The following is a 22,846-nucleotide window of genomic DNA, read 5'->3' on the forward strand; positions in this document are numbered from 1 at the left end:
ATTTTGTCTTTCCATTTTACCAACAAACACACAAAAGGTATACATGTCCTGTGTGAATATGTATTGAAACCACATTCCCAACAACAGTGTTAATACTAATTTTTATGTACTAATCAGAAATGGAATTATCCAAATCTGGATTCCCACTAGGTGAATTACCCATTTGGAGAGCCAGTGCAGACACAATGGTCAAGTGGTCTCCTTCTGTGCTGCAACAATTCTGTGATTCTGAGACAGGGGAAGGTGATGAGTAAACCATCAATGTCTAGAAGAGTAGTTGAATCAAAGGTTGTTCTAGCCATAGTCCCAAAGGACTAAAGGCATTTCTTCCCATTAGAGAGACAGTTGGTGATATATAGCTTGAGGGTCACCACTCCACAAGTGTAGGGCAGGGCAAGGAGGCAGGCCTCCATGAACTACAACGGCTGGTACAGGGATTGAACCTGCACTGTTGACATCTTTCTGTATCCTACACTAGCCGTCTAGCCAACTGAGCTAAGCGACCCCCCGAGTCAGAGGTATTAGAAGTATATTCACAAATGTTTACCTGTTATTCTTGGATGTCTTTAGATGGAGGTAATTGCCTTCTGCCGTCTAAAACTCCTGATTCTTATCCTGTATTCCTCTATCCCACATTCAAAGTTGTATGACTACAGAGCAACTATCAACAAATAGAATAAAGAACTACATAGCAAAACAAAATGAGTACAACTTGAAGAGAAGCATGCTGAAACTGTACGATGACGTGGTTCAGAGCGCTTTGTCTAGTTTTGGTCACCCAAGGACAAGAGAAGCATTCAAGCCCTAGAAGCTGTGCAAAGAATAATCACAAATGGATTCCTAGCAGGATGGTACTAGCCCTGAGCTTTTAGATTCACCTTCCCCCTTAGGGCTTTTATAAGAAAGGATGTCACAGTGGCCCTCTGAAAGGGAGTAAAGCTTAATAATTTGTAGGTCTTCCTCCAGTTTGGGTCTGTTCATTTGTACTAGGTTCTGCATTGTCGTTCAAGCAGTCTTGAGATTGAAGTCAGACATACATAACCCTAACCTGCAGCTCATCCTGTGGGTCAATAGCTGATCATACAGCTAGATTGTTAAAATGATTTGCTGCTTGCAACCCATGTAAGCTGTCAGTTTGCTAAAGACTTCAGTTATAAGTTGCAACTTGCATGTGCGCTGCTGGAATACAGGTACACATGGTTAACAAATGAAAGTTTTAAGATTTTTCACTTCCTTCCATGCCTGTTTCTGGATCCTGCAGGTCTGACAAGCACTGATCATGGTCACCTTCTCCTGCCAGGCATGCTGCACAGCTTTTCATCTGGTCAGGGTACTAAGAGTTCCCAAACAGGGAAGCCTTTCTCTTGCAGCAGCACTTCCATTCAACATCTATTAAAGCAGGTTGTAATCCGCTCCAGATCAGCTTCTGCCTGTAATCTCCATTTTCCAATCTCCACATTTGCTTTGCCATTTGTTAGTTTCTGGTCAATGTTTCATTTAGCACTGCACGAAGTGCTGCATTTACTCATTAAGACAGCTGTGGTACATTCCTGCTCTCAAAATGGAATATGCTTTTGTAACTCAAAGTGACTATTTGGTCTTATCGTGCTTCTCTTTTTCCTCTCCTCCCATCATAGGACATGGTGACCTATTGTTTAAACTTAACCTTCGCTAACACCTGGGCTCCACGTTGGGAAAAGGAATACCGCTTAACAGAAGCATTCCAGGTACCTGATGGCACAGTTGAATCCATGCAGACTGTGCTGGATAAATTGAGCCAGGACAGGAGTTACCTGCAGAAGTATTATGAATATAATTCTGTCAGTTATGACTTGGGTGAGTGTAACGAGTGGTGCCAGACAGATCACATTTGTGCAATAAAAGATGTCGATCACACAAGCTACAAAAACTGCATCAAGTCTGAGGGATCATCCAAAATGAGAGATTTGTTTGCTGTTTTGCCTTTCTGTGTTATTACCTTTCTGTTATTAACTGCCCTGCTTTTTGCTTATAATTGACAACTTAAGTGGAATTTTATCTGTCTATACATAAATCACTTCATCTAATAATGCTGTTGACAGTTGATGTTGATATGGCGAGATGAAAGTTGGTGTGGAGCATGGACCTATTGGGCCAAATAGCCTGTTACTCGGTTTTAAATTTTGTATTCACATACAAGTTCCCCGTACTGCACCACCAGCTTTAATACTAGTACAGAGAAGGTTCCAGGTTCAGTTCTTGAACTGGGTGGATTTTTGTTGTCCTGCGCACCTTGAGAATCAAGAAAATACATTGAGGATGACCTCTCAAAAGACACAACTGCAGGATTCCTTATATGAACACCAGAGTTCCACCCTCACACTTGGAGCTCAAGTCTCTTTCCATTATGAACCTGCATATCAATGCAACCACTGTTCTAGATTAGTCTCAGAAATAATAATAAATTGTACCTGCCAATTATTTAAGAATGTTTGTCTGGGAAGCTGTTGATTTAATGGTTGTAGATCAACCAGTCCAATCCAAATTAAACCACAATTCCAATTGATATCTTGCTTAGATGACACTCTCAAAAGCTGAAACAAATTGAGGGGATGAGGGTCTGGAACTACAAGTCCTCACATGGTGAACTCTGAATTTCAACCATACGATTGTGGGCAGTCTGGTGCTTCTTCAGGAAAGAAATTAGAAGTCCAACAGTTCAGTTTCAAAGTTGCTACTTTGCATGTTGAAGCTAGAATAACCTTGCTTTATAGCCTTTCTTTAACCTTTTACTGGCAAGCAAGGAAGAGGGTGAGGTGCACCACACCCAAATCCAACCAACAACCCACAGATGGAGTGCCTATGAATGAAAGACCAAAATATACATGAAGCAGCAAATCTGCCAAGATTCACAGGAAATAGCAGGCCACAATGGCCCCTATGCTATATTATGAGCACCAATAGTTTAAAACCTCAGCCTGGTAGCACAGCGGCTATGCTACTGGACTAGTAATCTAGAGTCATGTGTTCCAATCCCACCATGGTCAGTTTGTGAATTGAATTCAGCAAACAGCTAGGAAATAAAAATAGAAAACTAGGATCAGTGACTATGCAACTACCAGTGTTTAAAAACCCAGCTGGTTCACGAATATTCTTTAGGGAAGGAAGTCTGGCCTAAATGTTACTCCAGACCCACATCTAGTGACTGTCCTGTGAAATGGCATAGAAAGCTACTGGGCAGCTTGCCACCACTTTCTCAAGGGAAATTAAGAATGGGTACCAAATGATGATCTTGCAAGTGATGCCCACATTTCAAGAATGAGAAAAAACTGTGCTCAATTTTAAAAATTTTAAGGTTTAAAAGATCAAGCAGTCAGTACTGAGGAATGAAACATTTCCAATTTCAACTTCAGTACTATTAAGCTTTCCCAAATCAGATATTTTAATGCTAATTTTGGATCAGCTGTGTTGTGCACAATACACACATTAGGAAACAGGTTAGGATTACGAGGCTGATTTTATGTAAATGAAAAATGCTGGAAATACTCAGCAGGTCTGGCAGCATCTGTGGAGAGAGAGGCAGAGTTAACGTTTCAGGTCAGTGACCCATCTTCAGAACTGGCAAATATTAGAAATGTGAAAGGTTATAAGCAAGTAAAGCGGGGATGGGGCAAGAGATAACAAAGGAGAAGGTGTAGATAGGCCAAGGTCACAGAATTGCTGACCATTTACCAATTAGGCACACTACAGCCTGCCGGACTGAACATTGAGTTCAATAATTTCAGAGCATGACGGCCCCACCCACCCACCATTTTACTTATTTTTTGTGTCTGTTTTATTTTATCTTAGTTTGTTCAGTTTGCTTACCCACATTTTCTTTCATGTTTGTACTTGCGGCTGTTCAATTTTCAGTCCATTAACGCCCTATCTGTACTAATGCTTTGTCTTTCAACACACCATTAACATATTGTTTGCCTTTGCTCCATGACCTTCTGCCCAGCTATTCTGTGACCTTGTGCTATCTACACCTTCTCCTTTGTTATCTCTTGCCCCACCCTCACTTTACTTGCTTATAACCTTTCACATTTCTAATATTTGCCAGTTCTGAAGAAGGGTCACTGACCTGAAACGTTAACTCTGCTTCTCTCTCCACAGATGCTGCCAGACCTGCTGAGTATTTCCAGCATTTCTTGTTTTTATTTCAGATTTCTAGCATCCGCAGTATTTTGCTTTTATTTTATGTAAATGATATTGGCTGGAATTTAATGTTGAGTCAGTAGCCCACCCACTGGCTGAAAAGTTGGGAAAAGAGCCCACCTCTGCCATGCCTGGAAGCCACACAACAATTGTGTGTGGACCAGACCCTTAACTGGCTTCAGTCGAGACTTCTACCCGAGGCAGGATGTCCCGCCTCCAAGAGCTGACAGCCAGAGGCCTGGCAGCTCTTCAGTCCCAGCAGCACCACCACTCCAGTGGCTATGCTGGGACTGCACCCATCAAGAACAGGACGATGGACGGCAGCCTCCAAAAAGGTAAGTGGAGTTTGGGCCTTGCTGGGGACAATGGGCCCCTGGCGAGGGGATGAGAGTCAGAAAGCAGGACGTGTTGGGGGGGGGGGGGTGAGAAGGTAGTTGCAGCAGGGGCAGCCCATGCTGCTCAGGGGCCATCCATAGGGTACAGGGTGTCCCATCAGGTGAGCCCAGCCCCCAACCCACAGTTTTACTGAGGAGGCCTCTTCAGGTGGTGTCCTGTAAAATACCAGCAGCAGCAGGAGGAGGCCCTTAAGTGGCAATTAATTGGCCTGGGGCAGGCAGGCAGGCCGTTGGCCATTTCCCCCACCACTGGTAAAATGGCAGCAGGGGCGAGTAGGTGACAGGCACAGAACCCACCCACCCCCCCTCCTAGCCCACTCCCAGGGTTTCGGGGCATTAAATTCCAGCCATTACAGGAGATCAGGAAACTCTCCCCTTCGGATTGGGCTGAATTTCAGCTCAGTCACAACTCTCCCCCAAACTAGGTCTTGTACAATAAGCAAATATTTTGCCAGCATCTGTTAAAAGAAAAATAGTCCCAGAGGTAGCCATGATTGTTTACTGATGGGAACAAGGTTGGTGCAGAGGGCTCATCCAATGCAAACTTTATGACTGCAATCGTAGACAGCTCAGGTCAGCAAACTTTCTAGGGAACACTGAAAAATTGGACGCTGCAGGCACAAAGAGGACAATGGAGGATGGATATATGAACACTTTTATTAAACCTTTCAAGTGAAAAATAAAATCAGTTTAAAAGTGATTTACAAATGCATCTTATTGCTTTTTAAAAATATCATACAGAAATTCTGACTGTAGAGTTTAAATACTGAACAGACGTCTAAATCAGAGTGCAGTCAGATCCAGAAATGTGCATCAAATCCAGACAATTTCTATATATCCACCTGGGTCTCACTGCATCCCATTGTGTAGAACCCCTCATCCAAACATAAACCAAAGCAGAACATTATCCACATATACCTGTTTTTTAAATTCCAGTGTATTAAAATCAATGAATTTCTGATTTTAAATTCAACACAGTCACAGATTTCCTTTCCTAGTTTTCTACCCACCTCTCCCTGGGGATCCACGAGGGCTCAAAGCACGCCATTACCTCAACCAAGTCGTCTTTTTTCATTAGTGAGCCAGGACAGCAAGGGTCAGATGGCTATTTTACTTGAAAAAGCTTAAAGCTGAGCCCAATCCTGCTCTCTCAACAACCACGTGTAATCCAGCAGGGATCAGTGGCTAGGAGTCAAAAATCATGGCTACATTTTCCTTCCTCGCTTGCCCAGGGGTGCTGAGGTCACTTACGACCACATCTCAGTCAAGGTCAGTTAATTCAACTCTGATTGGGGATATGACTGAGTACTTGGTCTGTATGGTTCAGTATCGCACCCCACACTTATGTAGTCAGCCACTGGGAAACAACAGGCAATAGTGGTTTAATGCAGTCATTGGGCTACAATGCACTTTTGATTAATCCCATGCATAGATTTATCAAACCAAAGATTTTGTTTTTAAAAACGCAGATTATGTATGCCTGATTCAGAGATAGCCAGCGTGAAGAATGAGAAACTTAATAAAAGGTGGAAACAGTTTATTTCAAAAATGAGAACTTATGAAAATGGTCCATGGTAGTAGTAATTAAGAACATGTACATGTCAATTACTGCAACATACAGAGGGAAAAAATCTCATTAAGCAATGTAATCTCTGCATAAAATGCACCAAGTTCAAAAAAATAAAAAGAAATTAAGAGTATGTAATAAAAGAATGGAAAACATTAACCTAAAGAAAAAGTAACAAGCAGAAATTTACATTCTGAGGCACTATTTATTTCTTCAACACTTGTATAAACAATGAATTGGCTCTGGTGCATTATTACAACATATATAGAGGTCAACATCTACATCTGCAATAGTCACCCCAGTCCACATTCCAACCCTTTATCTGATTAACAGATTAGAAGGATAGTTTCCAAGCAGCGCACACTTTGGCTCTCTTGTGCATTTCCACTTTTAGTTCACTACACCAAGAACAGTCCTTAAATCTGTGGTGTTATTTACAATAAAAATTCTTATCTAAAAGATATCAGGGGTGCAAGTAATGGATTAAACTACCTCTTTCCTATCCTTCAGATAACTAAGTAAAACAGTGCCCATGTAACATGCACTTTACAATCCAGACAGCTTCTTTACAGGTGCTTTTGAAGAGAACATGCAAGAAATGTCATTAACTACAACAGCATCTTTCCTGGCAAATCAGATTAAAAGTCTGCAACACACGAGAACCCACTTGTCAATCCAACAGTTGGTTCAAGTCAATTGTGAGCCCATCACTGTTTCAGACCTAGCCAGACCTCTGGGATTAAGCCTTTTCTTCGCTTATTCCCCATGTCTCAGGTAAGCACTATCACAATCAGCTCAATGTGCTGCATTCTCCTGGACTGCTGATTACACTATAAAACTAAAGTTGCCATGGAGTGGCACAGCCTTGATAGTGCTGCCTCGAGGCAGCTGAGAAAACCAGGTGCATGAAGCTTGATAACATGCACTGAAGACCTGTAGAGATGATCATGCCTCCCATGGGTCATGTCAATATTCAGCAGCAGGCACCACATAATCTAGAGTATCTTGGGTCTACTGGATTAATATGAACTGATATGGCCACCTTTTGTGGTATTTTTCAAAAAAAGATTCCCAAGCAGGAAAAATGGCTTCCAGGGGAAATAATGAATGAAAAGTTATTTCCTTGAAAGGGAAGGTATCACATAGATTTGTTAACTTAATTTTTTCAACCTATCAATACAGCTGATGAGAAAGTTCAGAGGGTAGGAACAATTTAAACTAAAAACAGGGCTTAAAACTCATCAGTCATAGTTAGGCATGGTTTATAATACAGCAATCACAGCATTTGCTTGGAAGCAGTAAGCAATCTAAAGAAACTGCTCGGAGATGGGGCCATTACCTCAGCTTTTAGAGCAGTTTGCATCTGGAAAGCCATAGTTCTGATGCTTTCCCTTGAGCAATCTGCCAAGATACCGGCATCAGTGGATCATGAATGTCCAGACATCCAAGTAAATTGCCAAAGAAGCAAGACAGGATATATCTGGATAACAGCAATCAACTTGGTTTCCCATCAAGCACAAACAGTTCGATGAAGTTTGCATCAATTCACAGAGACTCAGCAGGATGTCCTATATCATATGGATAGCCTTGGTCTACTGGATTAATATGAACAGACCTAGACACCGTGCCTGGTATTCTGCCAGATGCTCAAACTGGAAAACCTGATGAATGCAACCCAATGGGGTCAGATCATCGAACAGTGAAAGCACCACCTGATGACAACAGCAGAAAGTTGCAACCACCACACTCATTTACCTACCTTAATAAAGAGGGGAAAAAGAGAGAAAAAACATCCCATAAAGAAAAAAGTCCTGACCAATCTAATGATATTTCCATCCAACTTCTATCAATCCACAAAAAGCAGCAAAGTTCAAAATTTTACAAGCCTACAGTACAAATGTTTATTGGGTTAATGCTCGAAATGTTAACAATTTGAAGGCAGTTAGAGTGAGAGGAACATCTCCAGCTTCTGCTCCTGCCAGTGCGCTACTGGATCCCTGATCGCCAACAGTCATGGTACAAATATTTACAGCTGCCTATACGCAATCAGAATAGAGTGCAGCTCGGCAAATATGACACGAACCTTTTCATACCCAAGTTCAAACAGGACATCCCCCAGTAACATGTACACAGTGGTTCCTTCATCCTATCCCTCAATGATTGACATGACCAAAACCAATGTTTCCAATTACAAAGACAAATGGCAATTCAATAAATTATATTTGAGAACATTACGTGAAAATCAGAGCACTAAATTGCTCTGCAGTGTTGCTGTTCCAAAGTCAGAGAAATTCAGTTCCAACCAGCGAATTATAAATAATTATCTCCTGTTTAGTCACACAGACAGGCCTAGTCTGGTAACATTTCAAAGCATACCTCCATGATCACACCTGATCACAGAGGCTGTCACTGCACGATACATAGGGATAGTTTAAATGAAAAAAAGTCACACAAAATATAGACTATTTAAACCTTGAGAAGTTCACAGAACATTGCTTGGTGCTTAATAGTTTCAAAAATGTTAAGATAAGCCAATGGATTTAACAAACTCAGTGCTACAGAATATGGGGAAAAGGAATACATACTTTAGCACATTTAAATACTTCAAAACTCCACTTTGAATACTCCATTATTGAAGCATTCAAAGTTTTGGTGAGATGAAAACAAAACAGATTTACAATGGCTTAGCAAGATGCTGGGGTCCCAGAGGCAACAAAGCAGTCAAGTCCAACTGTGACATAGGTTGGACAGAGAAACCTTTTCGGCTGTCAAGACATCTTTCCAAAAATACACCTAACAAAGATGCTATCCATTACTTGTCAGGATCCATTTGGAAAAAAGACTTGCATTTATATAGCGTCTTTCACCACCTCAGGACAACCCAAAACATTTTACAGCCAAGGAAGTACGTTTGAAGTGTAATCACTTATGTAGGAAGCACTGCACATCATAGCGGTTGCGAGGGGGGTGCTGTAAAACTGGGCTAAATCCAATGAGCCATGACTTGAATTGTGTAATTGAAAATGTGCCTTTGACCAATCAGCCTTGTTACTGTATTTAAATCAATCGAATACAGGTCACTGCAATCATGACCTATACCAATTTCTTGGCCTCAAAGAAACTTTTCAAATGCCTCATTTGCCAGATTCCAGTCAGAATGAGAATCAGCGTTTGCACGATTGACCACCACAGGACTCGCTGATTGGTGCTCTCACTAGTCACCCGGAAACGTTCCTCACGATACTGGAACAGAAAAAAATTCAGGTTAGACAAATATTTACAGCATAGGAGGCTGTATCTTGCATCACTCATTACATTATACCACTCTGAACATAAATGCTTGCTCTAGGCAGGTATTTTAATATTCCTGCTCCCCAGAAAAAAAGCCTCACAGCTACACAAATACATCTACAGCTTTTTCAAAAGTAGGGCACCAATCTATATATCATACAATAATTAAAATACGGGAATCTGTAAGAGAATCAACAGTGTCTTTATAAAAATATTTAAACAAAAAAAAGACAACTTAAACGTTTTTGAATATTTGTTAAACAATAAGCAGGGGATCGTTACTGAGCCCCACATCCACATTTAAGAAGTGCAGTGTTATACTAAGCTAGGCTTATAGACTCCCTACCCACTTCCGTGATGTACATTACTACTTTTCTACCCAGTTTTATTGCTACCTCTAATCCACATACATATGGTTTATTTCTTTCTTCAAACCTAACACTTGAGTTTTATTTCCCTCCCTTGGAGTCATTGTACTCCTGCCCTCACTTTCTACTTTGGTTGCCCTTATCCTTCCCTCCAGTAGTTATGTCCCTGCCCCTGCCCCCATTTAACCCAACAGTTATGTCCTTGCCCCTTCACTTATGCCAATAGTTATGTCCTAGACAACCTCCGCCTCCACCCTTACTTACCCGCTGGTAGTTCTGCTCTTTCTGGATTTGCTCCACCTGTTCAATTAGTTGCCTCACACGGAGTTGGAGCTCTGAAAGCTTGTCCTTCGCTGCAATCTCAACATAATCATTGGCATGTTCGCCAACTTGGATGTCCAAGTGAACCCGCTGCAGGGAGAAAACTCATTGCTCAAGGTGCCCTCAATGCAACAATAAATAACCTAGCAGATATTCAACTAAATCTGGGAGCATCCTGGTCTGTATGGGTCAGTCCCATACAAGGGAAGGAATTTAGACTGACATTTCGGGCCCCAATGCTACTTTTCAACATTTCTTTAAGTAACATGATTCGACAATGCTCTGGTTATTTTATTGATAGGTGGATTGGGATTGAAAGGGAGTAGGCCGAGGGAAGAGGCAAGACGACTAGCATTTTGCTAACAAAGGAGGAATGGCCCTAAAACCTACTGGTGAAATATTACATGAAACTTCAATATTTAATGCAAATGTCAAGCTCTGGTCACAAAATCCCAGGCTCAGTTAGGGGGCATCAGCCTGAATTTTGTGTGACTGACCTTTTTCTCTTCAATTTCAGGCCTCTCCCTTCAAGTCATAGAAACAAAATATAAGAAATGCGTTGGCAATCTCAGACCAACATCTCAAGGGGGAAACTTTATATTTTAAAAAACTACTCATCATGGCTCATACTGACAGCAAGCATGAAGCTGATAAAAGTTATTTTAAACTAGGTAGCTTATCAAACATGGTCACCAAAATATTTCCACATTTTCATAGCCAGAGTTCCAAGGCCATTCTGTCCCATTGTTTGTGACATTTGAAGGCAATGGATCATGTATCCGAAGTAAAATCATAGCCATTCTCCCTCCCCAACTCAGAATCATAGAATCAGAATCATTACAGCACAGGAGGAGCCAGTCGGTCAGTCATGTCCGTGCCAGCTCTCTGCAAGAGAAATTCGACTAGTCCCACTCCCCTTCCTTTTTAATAGCCACCCTTGAATTTGCCTCCATCACACTCTCAGACAATGCATTCCAGATCCTAACCACTCACTGCGTTGAAAAGTGTTTCTTCATGTCACCTTTGCTCCTTTTGCCAATCACCTTAAATTGGTGTCCTGTGGTTCTTGATCCTTTCACCAATGGGAGCAGTTTCTCCCTATCATTTTGAACACCTCTATCAAATTTCCTCTTAATCGTCTCTTCTCCAAGGAGAATATCCCCAACTTCTCCAATATATCCATGTGACCCTCTCTAATGCCTTAACATCGTTCATAAAGTGTGGTGCCCAGAACTGGACCCCAGTTGAGGCCAAATCAGTGTTTTATACTGGTTTATCATAACTTCCTTGCTTTTGTACACTATGCCCCTGTTTAAAAAGTCCAGGATCCCATATGCTTTATTAGCCACTTTCTCAACCTGCCTGCAACCTTCAATGATTTGTGCCTATACACCCCCAGGTCCCTCTGCTTCCCCTTTAGAATTGTACCCTTTATTTTACATTGCCTCTCCTTGTTCTTCCTACTAAAATGAATCACTTCACACTCCTCTGCATTAAGTTTCATCTTTCACTTGCACCCCCCTCCCCCCAACCAATTCCACCAGCCTATGTCCTTTTGAAGTCTATCACTACCCTTCTCAGTTCACAATACTTCCAAGTTTTGTGTCATCTGCAAATTTTGAAATGGTTCTGCACACTCAAGTCAACATATATATCAAAAAAAGGGGCCCTAACATCAACCCTGGAGAACCTCACTATATATCTTCCTCCACTCCGAAAAACAACTGTTCACAGGTACTGTTTCCCGTCACTCAACCAATTTCGTATCCATGCTGCCACTGACCCTTTAATTCCACAGACTCTAACTTTGCTGACAAGCCTGTTACACGGCAATTTCTCAAATGTCTTTTGGAGGCCCAACCGCATTACCCTTAACAACCCTGTTACCTCAAAAAAAAAACTCAAGTTAATTAAACATGATTTTCTCTTAACAAATCTGTGCTGACCCTCCTTTATTAATTCACATTTGTCCAAGGGACTTACTTTTGTCCCAAATTATGATTTTTAAAAGCTTTCCCAACCCGAGGTTCAACTGACCGGCCTATAGTTGTAGTAAAGAATCCAACGATTTCTCCACAGTGAGAATGATACAGAACTAATTAATAGATTAAAATGAACAGTAACATTTTTGTTGAATTTTAACCATTAGAGAATGCATTTGATTTGTCTCCATGGTAAGGCAAGCAGAGACATCAACCTCACACTAACATTTTGTCACAATTATCACAATGAAATCAGAACAGATCTTAGCCATTAAAGGATGGAGGGAAAAATAAGCAAAATGGCCTTTACCTTATAGGGAGGGAGGCTATACTAAACTTGTATAGAACCTTGACAAGACCACACTTGCAGTAATGTGTTCAGTTCTGGTCTCCATATCACAAAAAGGATGACACACACTGGAGAACATGTATAAAATGATTTACAAGGATACCAGAACTGGGAGGTTATAACCATCAGGAAAGACCCTGAAAAAAAAAAGGCTGAGGGTGACCCAAAAGAGGTTTTTAAATTATGACAGGGTTTGATTGGGTAAATGTAGAAAAGACATTTCCACTTGTGAAGTAGTCCAAAACTAAAGGCCAAAAATATAAGATAGTCACTAATAAATCCAATATAGAATTCAGAAGAAGCTTCTTTACCCAGAGAGTGGTTAGTATGTGGAACTTGTACCACAGTGATTAGTTGAAGCGAATAGCATAAATGCATTCGAGCGAGAAAGGATTAGAAGGATATGTTATGGGGTTAGATGAAGTAGGATGGCAGGAGGCTTGTATGGAGCATAAAGTCCAGCTTAGATTGGTTGGGCATAAAGACCTGTTTCTGTGCTGTATATTCTATGTAAAAGGTACCTCAAATCAATATTTATTGACTTTATCCTTCTCTTCCCCTCTGAATCGCCATTATCCTTACAATTTTTCTCCTTACCAGCATTCCTGATGCAAACAGAGAGAGCTTGGTGGAATTGGAGTGCAGGCAAATCTGGTGCTCTCCTGGAATATGGGAGGTGAATGTGAACCTTCCCTCAGAAGCATACTGTCTTGACAGAATGACCTATAAAAAGATAGAAAGATATTAAACCTTTAGTTCTGTACTTGATTTTAACTCCATTCCTCCCTTTTTAAATCTTGATCTGCTGATAAAACCTAAAAACGGTTGTAGGATTTTGGAATCATTTCTGGACGAATGCGTAATAATCGCAGAGTGCTGTGGGTACTGGAGACAGTCAGATATATAGAGAGTTTCACAGTCCTTTTACTAAAAAGCACAGCTGAGGAGCTCCTATAGCTTCAGAGGCCCTAAATGCACTGTAATGTTCATGTGGGTATTATTGTTAACAATCTCACATGTGGCCTGTCAGTGAAAAATTATACTACTGAATCTTAACATTAATTATCTAATGGCACATCACAATCATGGAGTTCTTTTCATTTGTTTAAGCTTGCTCTTGCAAAAATTATATAGCAAATGGAAATCTCACTCCAGAATAGATAAGTTTTTTTAATGCTGTATCAAAACTGACTTGCAAGGAAATCAAGTACAAAAAAAATCAAGTACAAAGAAAATGTCTTAAAACCAGTAGATAGGGCTCTTGAAGTAAGCAAACAGGTTTGGCTTTCTTAGCTTGAATCTTCTGTACCTTATCATCAGGATCCTTCACTTCCACAAACATTCCTAGTCCCGGAGGAGAAGGCAGGTATTCCTCCCTCTGTTTGTCATACATCAGAGTTTTGTAATTACCTGAAAAATTCAATGGAAATAAACTGACTTAATTCCATCAGCTGCTAAATTAAAACAACCTTTCAAAGGGCAGCAGCTGTCACGTCAGGCAGGAGGAGCAAACTAAAGGTCCACGGCATTGTTCATTGCTGAAACAAGCCTCCTGCCGACCAATTCATGATCATATTGATGTAAGCAGTTACTAAGCAAACCCTGGCACCACCGTCCCATGCTAAGGATGTTTGGGAGAGGAGGGGTGTATAAATTTAACTGAATTACTGATATCTATTAAACTGAGTCAATATGCAAATGATTTTTAGCTTTCAACCAGCAATATTCTGACTGCATCTTCTTAAAATACTCAAACCTGTGGACTCACAAAAGAGTGGGTGAAAAGGAGGCAGAATCAGAGCATGGTCATTTCAGACTACAAGAGCATTTTCCTCCCCTCTCCTGAAGGCTCATACTTTTACTGGGGTGAAGTTTTACAGACAAGGGCGGCACAGTGGTGCAGTGGTTAGCACCGCAGCCTCACAGCTCCAGGGACCCGGGTTCGATTCCGGGTACTGCCTGTGTGGAGTTTGCAAGTTCTCCCTGTGTCTGCGTGGGTTTTCTCCGGGTGCACCGGTTTCCTCCCACAAGCCAAAAGACTTGCAGGTTGATAGGTAAATTGGCCATTATAAATTGTCACTCGTATAGGTAGGTGGTAGGGAAATATAGGAACAGGTGGGGATGTTTGGTAGGAATATGGGATTAGTGTAGGATTAGTATAAATGGGTGGTTGATGTTCGGCACAGACTCGGTGGGCCGAAGGGCCTGTTTCAGTGCTGTATCTCTAATCTAATCAATCCAGTAACTTGCCAAGTTGACGAGTCATCACACGCAAGCTTGATCAGCGATCCCACAGGTTATTCAAACCAAGTTTCAGTGGATGAGGCTGCATTTGCGCCTGTGCCAGTACTGCACCACCTAGTGGTTGCATTGTTAGCAAACACAGTCTATTCAAACATGATGGGGCAGAGAGAGGCAGAAGGCATCACAAAAGAACCTGATCCGCACAAGTCCACATACATGCCTTTCCACTAGGCATTACGGGATATTAATCAGGCCCTTTACAAAACCAGACTGATTACTTTTTTTTTTTTAAACTGTTCAGATCAGCTAACTGGGCACAGACAAAGTGCAGCGAAGGTTTACTAGACTGATTCCTGGGATGGCGGGACTGACGTATGAGGAGAGACTGAGTCAGTTAGGATTGTATTCGCTGGAGTTCAGAAGAGTGAGGGGGGGATATCATAGAAACCTATAAAATTCTAACAGGACTTGACAGGGTAGATGCAGGAAGGATGTTCCCAATGGTGGGGGAGTCCAGAACCAGGGGTCACAGTCTAAGGATACGGGGTAAACCTTTCAGGACTGAGATGGGGAGAAATTATTTCACCCAGAGAGTGATGAGCCTGTGGAATTCACTACCACCGTAGTTGAGGCCAAAACATTGCATGTTTTCAAGAAGGAGTTAGATATAGCTCTTGGGACGAAAGGAATCAAAGGATATGGGGGGAAAGCAGGAACAGGTTACTGAGTTGGATGATCAGCCATGATCATAATGAATGGCGGAGCAGGCTCGAAGGGCCAAATGGCCTACTCCTGCTCCTATTTTCTATGTTTCTATGAACCAAAGACCTTCCTGCTCTGCAGAGTTTAGCACAACAGCAGGCAGTGGTTTCACCTTCTGCATCACTGGAGGAGTTAGAATTTCATTTTCATTCTGAATAGACAGCTTGCATCTCTGTTGGGGGATGTCCAGACATTTTCTGCAATCACAAGCACTTTTCCCAGCATTCGGCCAACAGCAGTACAGCTCTTGTAAGTATAAACAAAGCAGAAAATACACCAGTTTTCCTGTTTGTAATTTATCTGCAAAGCTCACTTCTTCCAGTTACTAAAACCCATTACACACACTTGAGCTGTGCATCAGTTCTAGAGCTACACTTCTGTGTATTGTTCCCTTAGCAGACCTAAAACCTGCACAAAAACTGAGTGGGGAGTGGGGGAGGGAGTGGGGGGAGGGAGGGGGGGAGGGAGGGGGGGAGGGAGGGGGGGAGGGAGGGGGGGAGGGAGGGGGGGAGGGAGGGGGGGAGGGAGGGGGGGAGGGAGGGGGGGAGTGAGTGAGTGTGAGAGTATGTATGTATGTATGTATGTGAAACGTTCTACAAATTTGGAACTTTCTATCCAAGTGAGATTTCCCTAACTTTGCAAAACTTCAGGGACTATGTGGAGGACAAAATGCACTTTAAAGAACATGCAGCCTGTACTACAGGAAGATACTATTCAATAGACCAGAAAGCCATGTAGCAAAAGGAAGTGGTTTACTGAGGGAAGCAAAAGTAGATGGTTGTCCAGGGTTGCAACACTCACAATTAGGCTAACGTCCAGCTGAAGAAACAGATTATCTCATCATTATCACATTGCTGTTTGAGAGCTTGCTGTGTGCAAATTGGTGGCTGCATTCCCTAAATTACAACAGTGACTGCACTTCAATGGTCCTTCATTAATTGTAAAGCACATTGTGACATGAGGTTGCAAAAGGCACTATACAAGTGCAAGTCTTTCTTTTTAATGTTTTGCAAGTGTTACAACTGAGACGGAAGGAGTGCATTGTTTCTTCTAGTTCCATTTCTCCACGGGTCACAACATATTTAAATTTTTTCCCCACTTACCGATATGGTCATAGACTATTTTTATCCCAGAATAAAAAACACGCCAACCAGGTTTCTTCAATAAACAAAATTATCAGATTATAAAACAAGTCTTAATCTGTAATGAAGCAAAGCAAAAACACAGATTGAAATGTAACAGAAAGTGCTAGAAAAAATCAGCGGCAAACCCAGTTCTGATGAAAGACCACAGACCTGAAATGTTAACTCTGCTGCTCTCTCCACAGATGCTGCCAGACCTGCTGAGTATTTCCAGCACACTCTTTTTATAAAAACCACACACACATACAGACTAACCAGAAAAATAAAATAGAGATTTTTGTATTTGGAGCTCTATCGCAGAACAAACACAGGCTGAACACTTGCTCATTCTTGAAGAAACAACAGATGAGATATATTGTGTTCCAAAACTGACACACAGACGGCTCACTGAGATCTTTTAGAACAGTTCTTTTCAGGCAGCATTGAGAATTAATTTAGCAGGCTTTTCTTCAAAGACAGGAGACAAGACGAGTTGACACCGTGGACTTCTCCGGGTCTTTTAGAGGGGTGCTGGAAAGCTGAGCTAGGTTGCGGCCCCACTCCTTGAAAGTTCCGTTGTTTACTAAGCTGGAAGTAAGATGGTTTCCCATAAAGGCTTGACGATGCTGGAAGTCAGGCAGTTTCCCAGAAAGGCTTGTTTTCCTCACAAGACCTCTGTGACCCTTTTAAAAAAACATTTCCAGGGACTGTTTTTCAAAGTCAAGTGGCCTTTACATGACCCCCTTTGAAAACTCCAAAATTTAACATTTCTTCAATCTTTCAAAAATGAATCCTCATTCAATATATTTAACAAAACAGAGGCACTTTCGAAACACAAGATTGTAAAATGCAAGGTTACAAAGTGACAAAGTACAATGAAGCACCATCAGTACAGTCATGCAAATTTGTTACACACAAATCTCCAGTCAGAATTCACTACCAGCAGGACTACTATTGAAAAGTGGAATTTCCAACAGGAAATAAGACACGCATGGCAAAGACCTCCACTCTCAACCTCTTGCAAATTCTATTTTTAAGTTTTAATTTTCATTTGTTCTCCCCACTTCATTGTTTTTTAAAAACAGAAATTTATCTCAAAAATAAAACCAGCTTTAAATTGTTTGCTAGCGTGTCGTTTCTTCTATCCGAATCCTACGCAGTTTGGAATTTGCTTTCCATTCAAACAAAAAGAGCATTTCACTGCAAACTGGATCAAAGGGCCAGCTTTTCCAGCATATCCAAAGCCAAACACTGAAGAATGACCAGATCAATTTTCCACTCAAAAATGTGTCAAAACAGGAAAATCTACCAATGAATGAGTAAACTTGGCAGTATTTGCAGCTCCCGATGACTCCAAGGCAAGTGCTGTGGACACGTTTATATCGAGGGATGAATGTAGCACATTAAAACAAGCCAACACTTTTTCCAAAAGGCACAGGTTGAAAAGTCCAGCACAGAACTTCACACATTGCAATGTTCTTTTGTTTGAAGGGGAAGAAGTTCGCTGACCAGAAAATGAGCATCATTTGGGCCGATCAGTTCCTTGTTCAATAAATATCATCTGTTTTCTGTGGAGCCACAACTTACAAAAGAAAGGACATGATCTCTGAATGGGCCCTGCTTACTCTTCACATTTTCATTTAAAACAGGTTGCAAACAAAGAATTCTGCAAATTAACCACCCAAATTAAGCAGAGAGAAACATTATGGGGTTGAGGGAAACATATTTGCAACAGTAGAAATAAAAGTCTCAGCCCTGAAGATAAGATGCAAAGGAAAGTCAATTAGCCTATTTAGGCTCACCCATTCACAAACAACAGATAGTTCTTCCATCTAATGGCTTCTTTTAGGATTCCACTACTACTTGTAGGTCCATTGATCACTTGTTTAAAGAACTTCCTGGAATCATTTCTAAGTATGCCGTTCACCAGTCTGAATCAGCACTCAACAAGCCCAACTACTACCACCACCATCCCCCACCCCCCCCACCCCCACCTTACTGTGATGGTTCAGTTTGAAACAGTTTTCCACATTTAACTTTTTATCCTATTCAGTACAGCTTTTGTTTATAAAGCACCTTTCATGTAAAAAGGTCTGTGCTTCACAGAAAGATGTAGAGAAAATGGTCACAGCCAGGAAGGGAGAAATTAAGAGACTTCAGAGTTGGGTTTTGAGATCTTTGAAGAGGTGACGAGGCGAGAGACAGAATTCCAAACAACAGAACCTTGATGGTTGAAAGTTCAGCTAAAAACCTAGTAGAGGCAAAGAAATGCATCAAGATTTTGGAGTCAGAGTAAGAGACATCTTGAGTGATGCAGGCTGGAACAAACTGCAGAGATAGACACAGCAAGACCACAGAGATATTTAAAGACAAGATGGGAAAATTTAACCGTGCCCGCCTGGTGGAAACTGGGGCTTAGCATTTTAAAATAAGGACATGCAGCAGAGTTCTGTATGAGTTGGGAGTTTATGGGAGGAGCATATTAGAGTCATCATGTCTGGAGGTGCCAAAGATATGTTTAAGCAGTGATGGGAATGAGGTACAGGAAAAGGCAGACTAAATTGCCTACTTTTACCTCAGTAGTCCTTGTAATGGTGAGGATAGAGTTGGAAAAACAGCTCAAGGCCTAAAGGAACACGAAAACCATAAATATTCTAGCTGCGTCCGACTGTGAAGGAGGATGGAGTAAATAGCTAGAGAACAGAGTTTGTGGCAGAGTCTAAAGTTTATGTCTTCAATCTTCCTAGTGCTGGACACGAGGAAGTCTAAGAAATCCAAGAAAGGATACTGAACAAACAGGGATCGAGAGAAGTGGAAGAGAGGTATAGCTGGGTGCCATCAGCATACATATGGAAGTCGATGTTACCAGGACCATCACACAAATGAGGAACAGGAAAGGGCCAAGGTGAGATCCATGGAGGAATTCAAAGGAGTGTGGGGAGGGAAGTAGTGATTGCTGGAATTGCCTAGCTACATTCAAACAGCAAAGTTCTGCAGTGCTAAATTAGCATTGTGTCAAACAGATGCAGAGACACCGAGGGGAGTTAAAGCACTTCAAATCAGATGTCGTATATGACTTTATATAAAGCCATTTCAGGGTTGCAAGGAGGGCAGAAGCCAGAGTGCAGGGATACAAGCAGGAAGTTATGAGACATGCAAGCACAGAACTACCAATATGTTCAAAGAACTTCGAATGAAAAAGGTCATAAATGGTGCAATTGTCGGAAAACTTAGAGAAGTCAAGGGAGGCAGATAATAGTTTTGAAACAAAGGAGGACAGCACACAAGGAGGTGAAGCCATTGGCAATGTTAGTTGGCATAAGAGCCAGGAAGGAGAGTTGAACGGTCAAGAATTGAGTGGGGAGGGAGCAAGGAAAAAGTAAGCCATGTAGACAAGTTAGGGGAGGAGGGAAGAATTGAATCTTAAGTTGGAAGCTACAGTATGGTTGCCAACACTTCAGTATTATCCTAGAGTCTGCAGAAATAAAAGAATCTCATGTGACCAACCCAGGAAAAGAAAACCAGTCAATCGTTGTGTTTTTTCATTTCCTTTGAACTCTTCCAGTTTTAAATAGAAAAGTACTGAAGATGGGAAAAAGGGCTCTTTGCCTGAGCAGGGTAGTTGGAGACAGAAAGTCATGTAATGAAACCTGCAGACATACATCCAGAGTTGGCAACCCCCGGTTGCAGTACATCCTGGGTTATCCTAAATAACTGAGCTCATCTTTGAATCTGAACAAGTTCTCCCATTTTAGTCCCTTGATGTCAAAGTTAACCCCAATGACTATCACTTCTCAGGGTCAAACCTTTAAGTTTTCGTGACCAAAACTAGTATTACTCTCACTGTTAGGTGGTCAATAATTTTTATGACACGTCATGCTGCTTCTTACCTCCACCAAAAAGGGTGACGATGTATAGTACTGGTTTTCAAACTTTTTGGCATAAAGGGTACTAAACAAATACTGACACTTGAAAACAGTTAACCAAAGTTAAAAGTTAACTATTGCAAGAAACGCTTTTTAAAACGTTAGCACACAGCAACTCATTCAAGGGAGTTAAATGCGGAAACCTAATAACCTCACCGATTCCTGAAATCCAATTCAGTCCCTAGTTTGCTACAGACACTCACTGTTTTATGAAAAAGTAGCAAACTTTCCCCTTCTGAAGATGTGGCCTGTTTACTAGCGTGGCAAGCACCCCTAACCACTGTTCATATGAGAGTCTGGTCAGGGCAACAGAGCTCAGCTCAACTCCAGCCCGCGGCCCACACCTCACCAGTTTTCCGCCCCCAAGAGTTTATGTGTCAATCAGGTTAAATCAAAGTGGCACGAACAGTCACTCTCCCTTTCATTTACCTATGACCATGGTCTCATCCGGTATCTCCTCGATAAAGCATTTCTTCTCTGTCTCGCCAATGTGAAAGTAAAGGCCAGAACATAATGTGATCACAAACTGCAGCAATGCTAACGAACTGAATAATTCACTGACCGCCATCTTAACTCAGACACCTACACTGCGCCTGCGCAGGCGGCCGAGGAAGGAAGAATATGCTCATGCGCTTTCCCTTCCGCCCTGTGGCACGGGAAAACCATCACGCATGCGTAGTGGTGGGCAGTAGCACGGTATTACGCATGCGGCAGCTACAATGCCACGTACCCCTCTCATCGCCTTTACCGATTGGATGGTTGCAAACTGGACAATGATGATTGGCGCTTTCTTTTCGCCCTGGCTCATCTCATTGGCTCTTTTCCTTGTTCTTCATAATGATTGGCTATTTCTGCCAAACGCTTTGGTCGCCCTCTCAGGGATGGCGAGGATAGGTTCAGCTGAGTGGTTAGGAGCATCTCGAATACGTAGCTTTGTCGTTCGGAATGCCAAGCTGACATTTTGGCTTCAAAAGGAATTTGTTTTAAGATTGAAAGAAGTGAAACTGGGATTGCTCTCTGTTATTTTTGGTGATCACAGATGTTATTTTGAACATTTGAGATGTCAGACATCTGTTCCCACAACCACCAATCAACTTATGCACTTTATTTTTGGGGGTGGGAGGGGTTTCACACTTATGGTTTTCACTCAGTAGGATAACAAAGGCTGTCCATTCCATCCATCCAAAAGTGGTAAGTACAGTGAGTGCACTATGGATGTAAAACGAGTGCTGGCAACTGGAGGAAGTGAACATTCCGGTGGTCGGGCTGGGCGCGGGAAAAAATAGAAGGACTCGGGCCAGGTTGGACCCAAGTCAGATGTGGTTCTGTTGGGTTTGGGTCTGGCTTTTTTTTCCAGACCCGAGCAGGCCTTTACCTGTGCAGTCTATTCCACACATCACTGCCTGCCGTGGAAGGTAGTTACATCTAAACTGTGCACTTTAGTTCGTCTGAGCTTGAGTTGGTGTCCCCAAGTTTTAGAGTTTATGGCAATCTCAAACAATATATGGTCTGGATGTTACCGCGGTAATGACAGCAAAACTGTCAATATTCACCATCATTTCTTTTTTTTCTTTTGGGCCTCCTTATCTCGAGAGACAATGGATACGTGCCTGGAGGTGGTCAGTGGTTTGTGAAGCAGCGCCTGGAGTGGCTATAAAGGCCAATTCTGGAGTGACAAGCTCTTCCACAGGTGCTGCAGAGAAATTTGTTTGTCGGGGCTGTTGCACAGTTGGCTCTCCCCTTGTGCCTCTGTCTTTTTTCCTGCCAACTACTAAGTCTCTTCGACTCGCCACAATTTAGCCCTGTCTTTATGGCTGCCCGCCAGCTCTGGCGAATGCTGGCAACTGACTCCCACGACTTGTGATCAATGTCACACGATTTCATGTCGCGTTTGCAGACGTCTTTATAGCGGAGACATGGACGGCCGGTGGGTCTGATACCAGTGGCGAGCTCGCTGTACAATGTGTCTTTGGGGATCCTGCCATCTTCCATGCGGCTCACATGGCCAAGCCATCTCAAGCGCCGCTGACTCAGTAGTGTGTATAAGCTGGGGGTGTTGGCCGCTTCAAGGACTTCACCATCATTACTCCACTAAAATTGGCATCAATTTCAGGAGTCTGCACATGCTCAGAATAATGCAGAAACCAGAAGCTGCTGTCAGTGGTTCTATGCTTCTCTAGAGGGTGTACTGTTGAGGAATCTCCCAACTATCCTAGCCCGTCCACAAACTACGATCAATGGAAATCAATTGAATTGACGAGAACTTCCACTCTTACACCACTATCTTATTGTAAAAACCCTTGAAAAGTTACAGGTTGTTGAATGAGGTGTAACTGGGTTTTTA

General features: G+C 42.1%; 2 protein-coding genes across 2 annotated transcripts in view; one reads left to right on the plus strand and one right to left on the minus strand.

Annotated features, from left to right (window-relative positions):
- Positions 1-3,550, plus strand: part of LOC137375560 (acid sphingomyelinase-like phosphodiesterase 3b) — a 43,470-nt gene extending 39,920 nt beyond the window's left edge. The window contains exon 8 of the mRNA XM_068042908.1: positions 1,638-3,550. Coding sequence (XP_067899009.1) covers positions 1,638-2,018 — 381 coding nt within the window. The 3' untranslated portion in view covers positions 2,019-3,550. The remainder of the gene's footprint in view (positions 1-1,637) is intronic.
- A 1,660-nt stretch (positions 3,551-5,210) lies between these two features.
- Positions 5,211-21,105, minus strand: LOC137375801 (transmembrane emp24 domain-containing protein 9-like). The gene is made up of 5 exons (XM_068043270.1): positions 20,932-21,105; positions 13,759-13,859; positions 13,047-13,172; positions 10,062-10,208; positions 5,211-9,381 (listed from the first exon to the last, which is right to left on the minus strand). The coding sequence occupies exons 1-5, from the start codon at positions 21,068-21,070 to the stop codon at positions 9,232-9,234; spliced, it is 663 nt and encodes a 220-aa protein (XP_067899371.1). The 5' UTR covers positions 21,071-21,105; the 3' UTR covers positions 5,211-9,231.
- Positions 21,106-22,846: the final 1,741 nt, after the last annotated feature.

The sequence above is a fragment of the Heterodontus francisci genome, chromosome 12 (assembly GCF_036365525.1).
Source record: "Heterodontus francisci isolate sHetFra1 chromosome 12, sHetFra1.hap1, whole genome shotgun sequence".
Lineage (NCBI taxonomy): Eukaryota > Metazoa > Chordata > Chondrichthyes > Heterodontiformes > Heterodontidae > Heterodontus > Heterodontus francisci.

Bases quoted from the DNA above. Each gene is read 5' to 3' on its own strand.
- LOC137375801 (XM_068043270.1), bottom strand. From the start codon at position 21,070: ATGGCGGTCAGTGAATTATTCAGTTCGTTAGCATTGCTGCAGTTTGTG. The intron at 13,860-20,931 runs GTAAATGAAAGG...TGAATTTTTCAG, and splicing joins GGATGAGACCATGGTCATAG to GTAATTACAAAACTCTGATG. The intron at 13,173-13,758 runs GTACAGAAGATT...ATCTTTTTATAG, and splicing joins TGAAGGATCCTGATGATAAG to GTCATTCTGTCAAGACAGTA.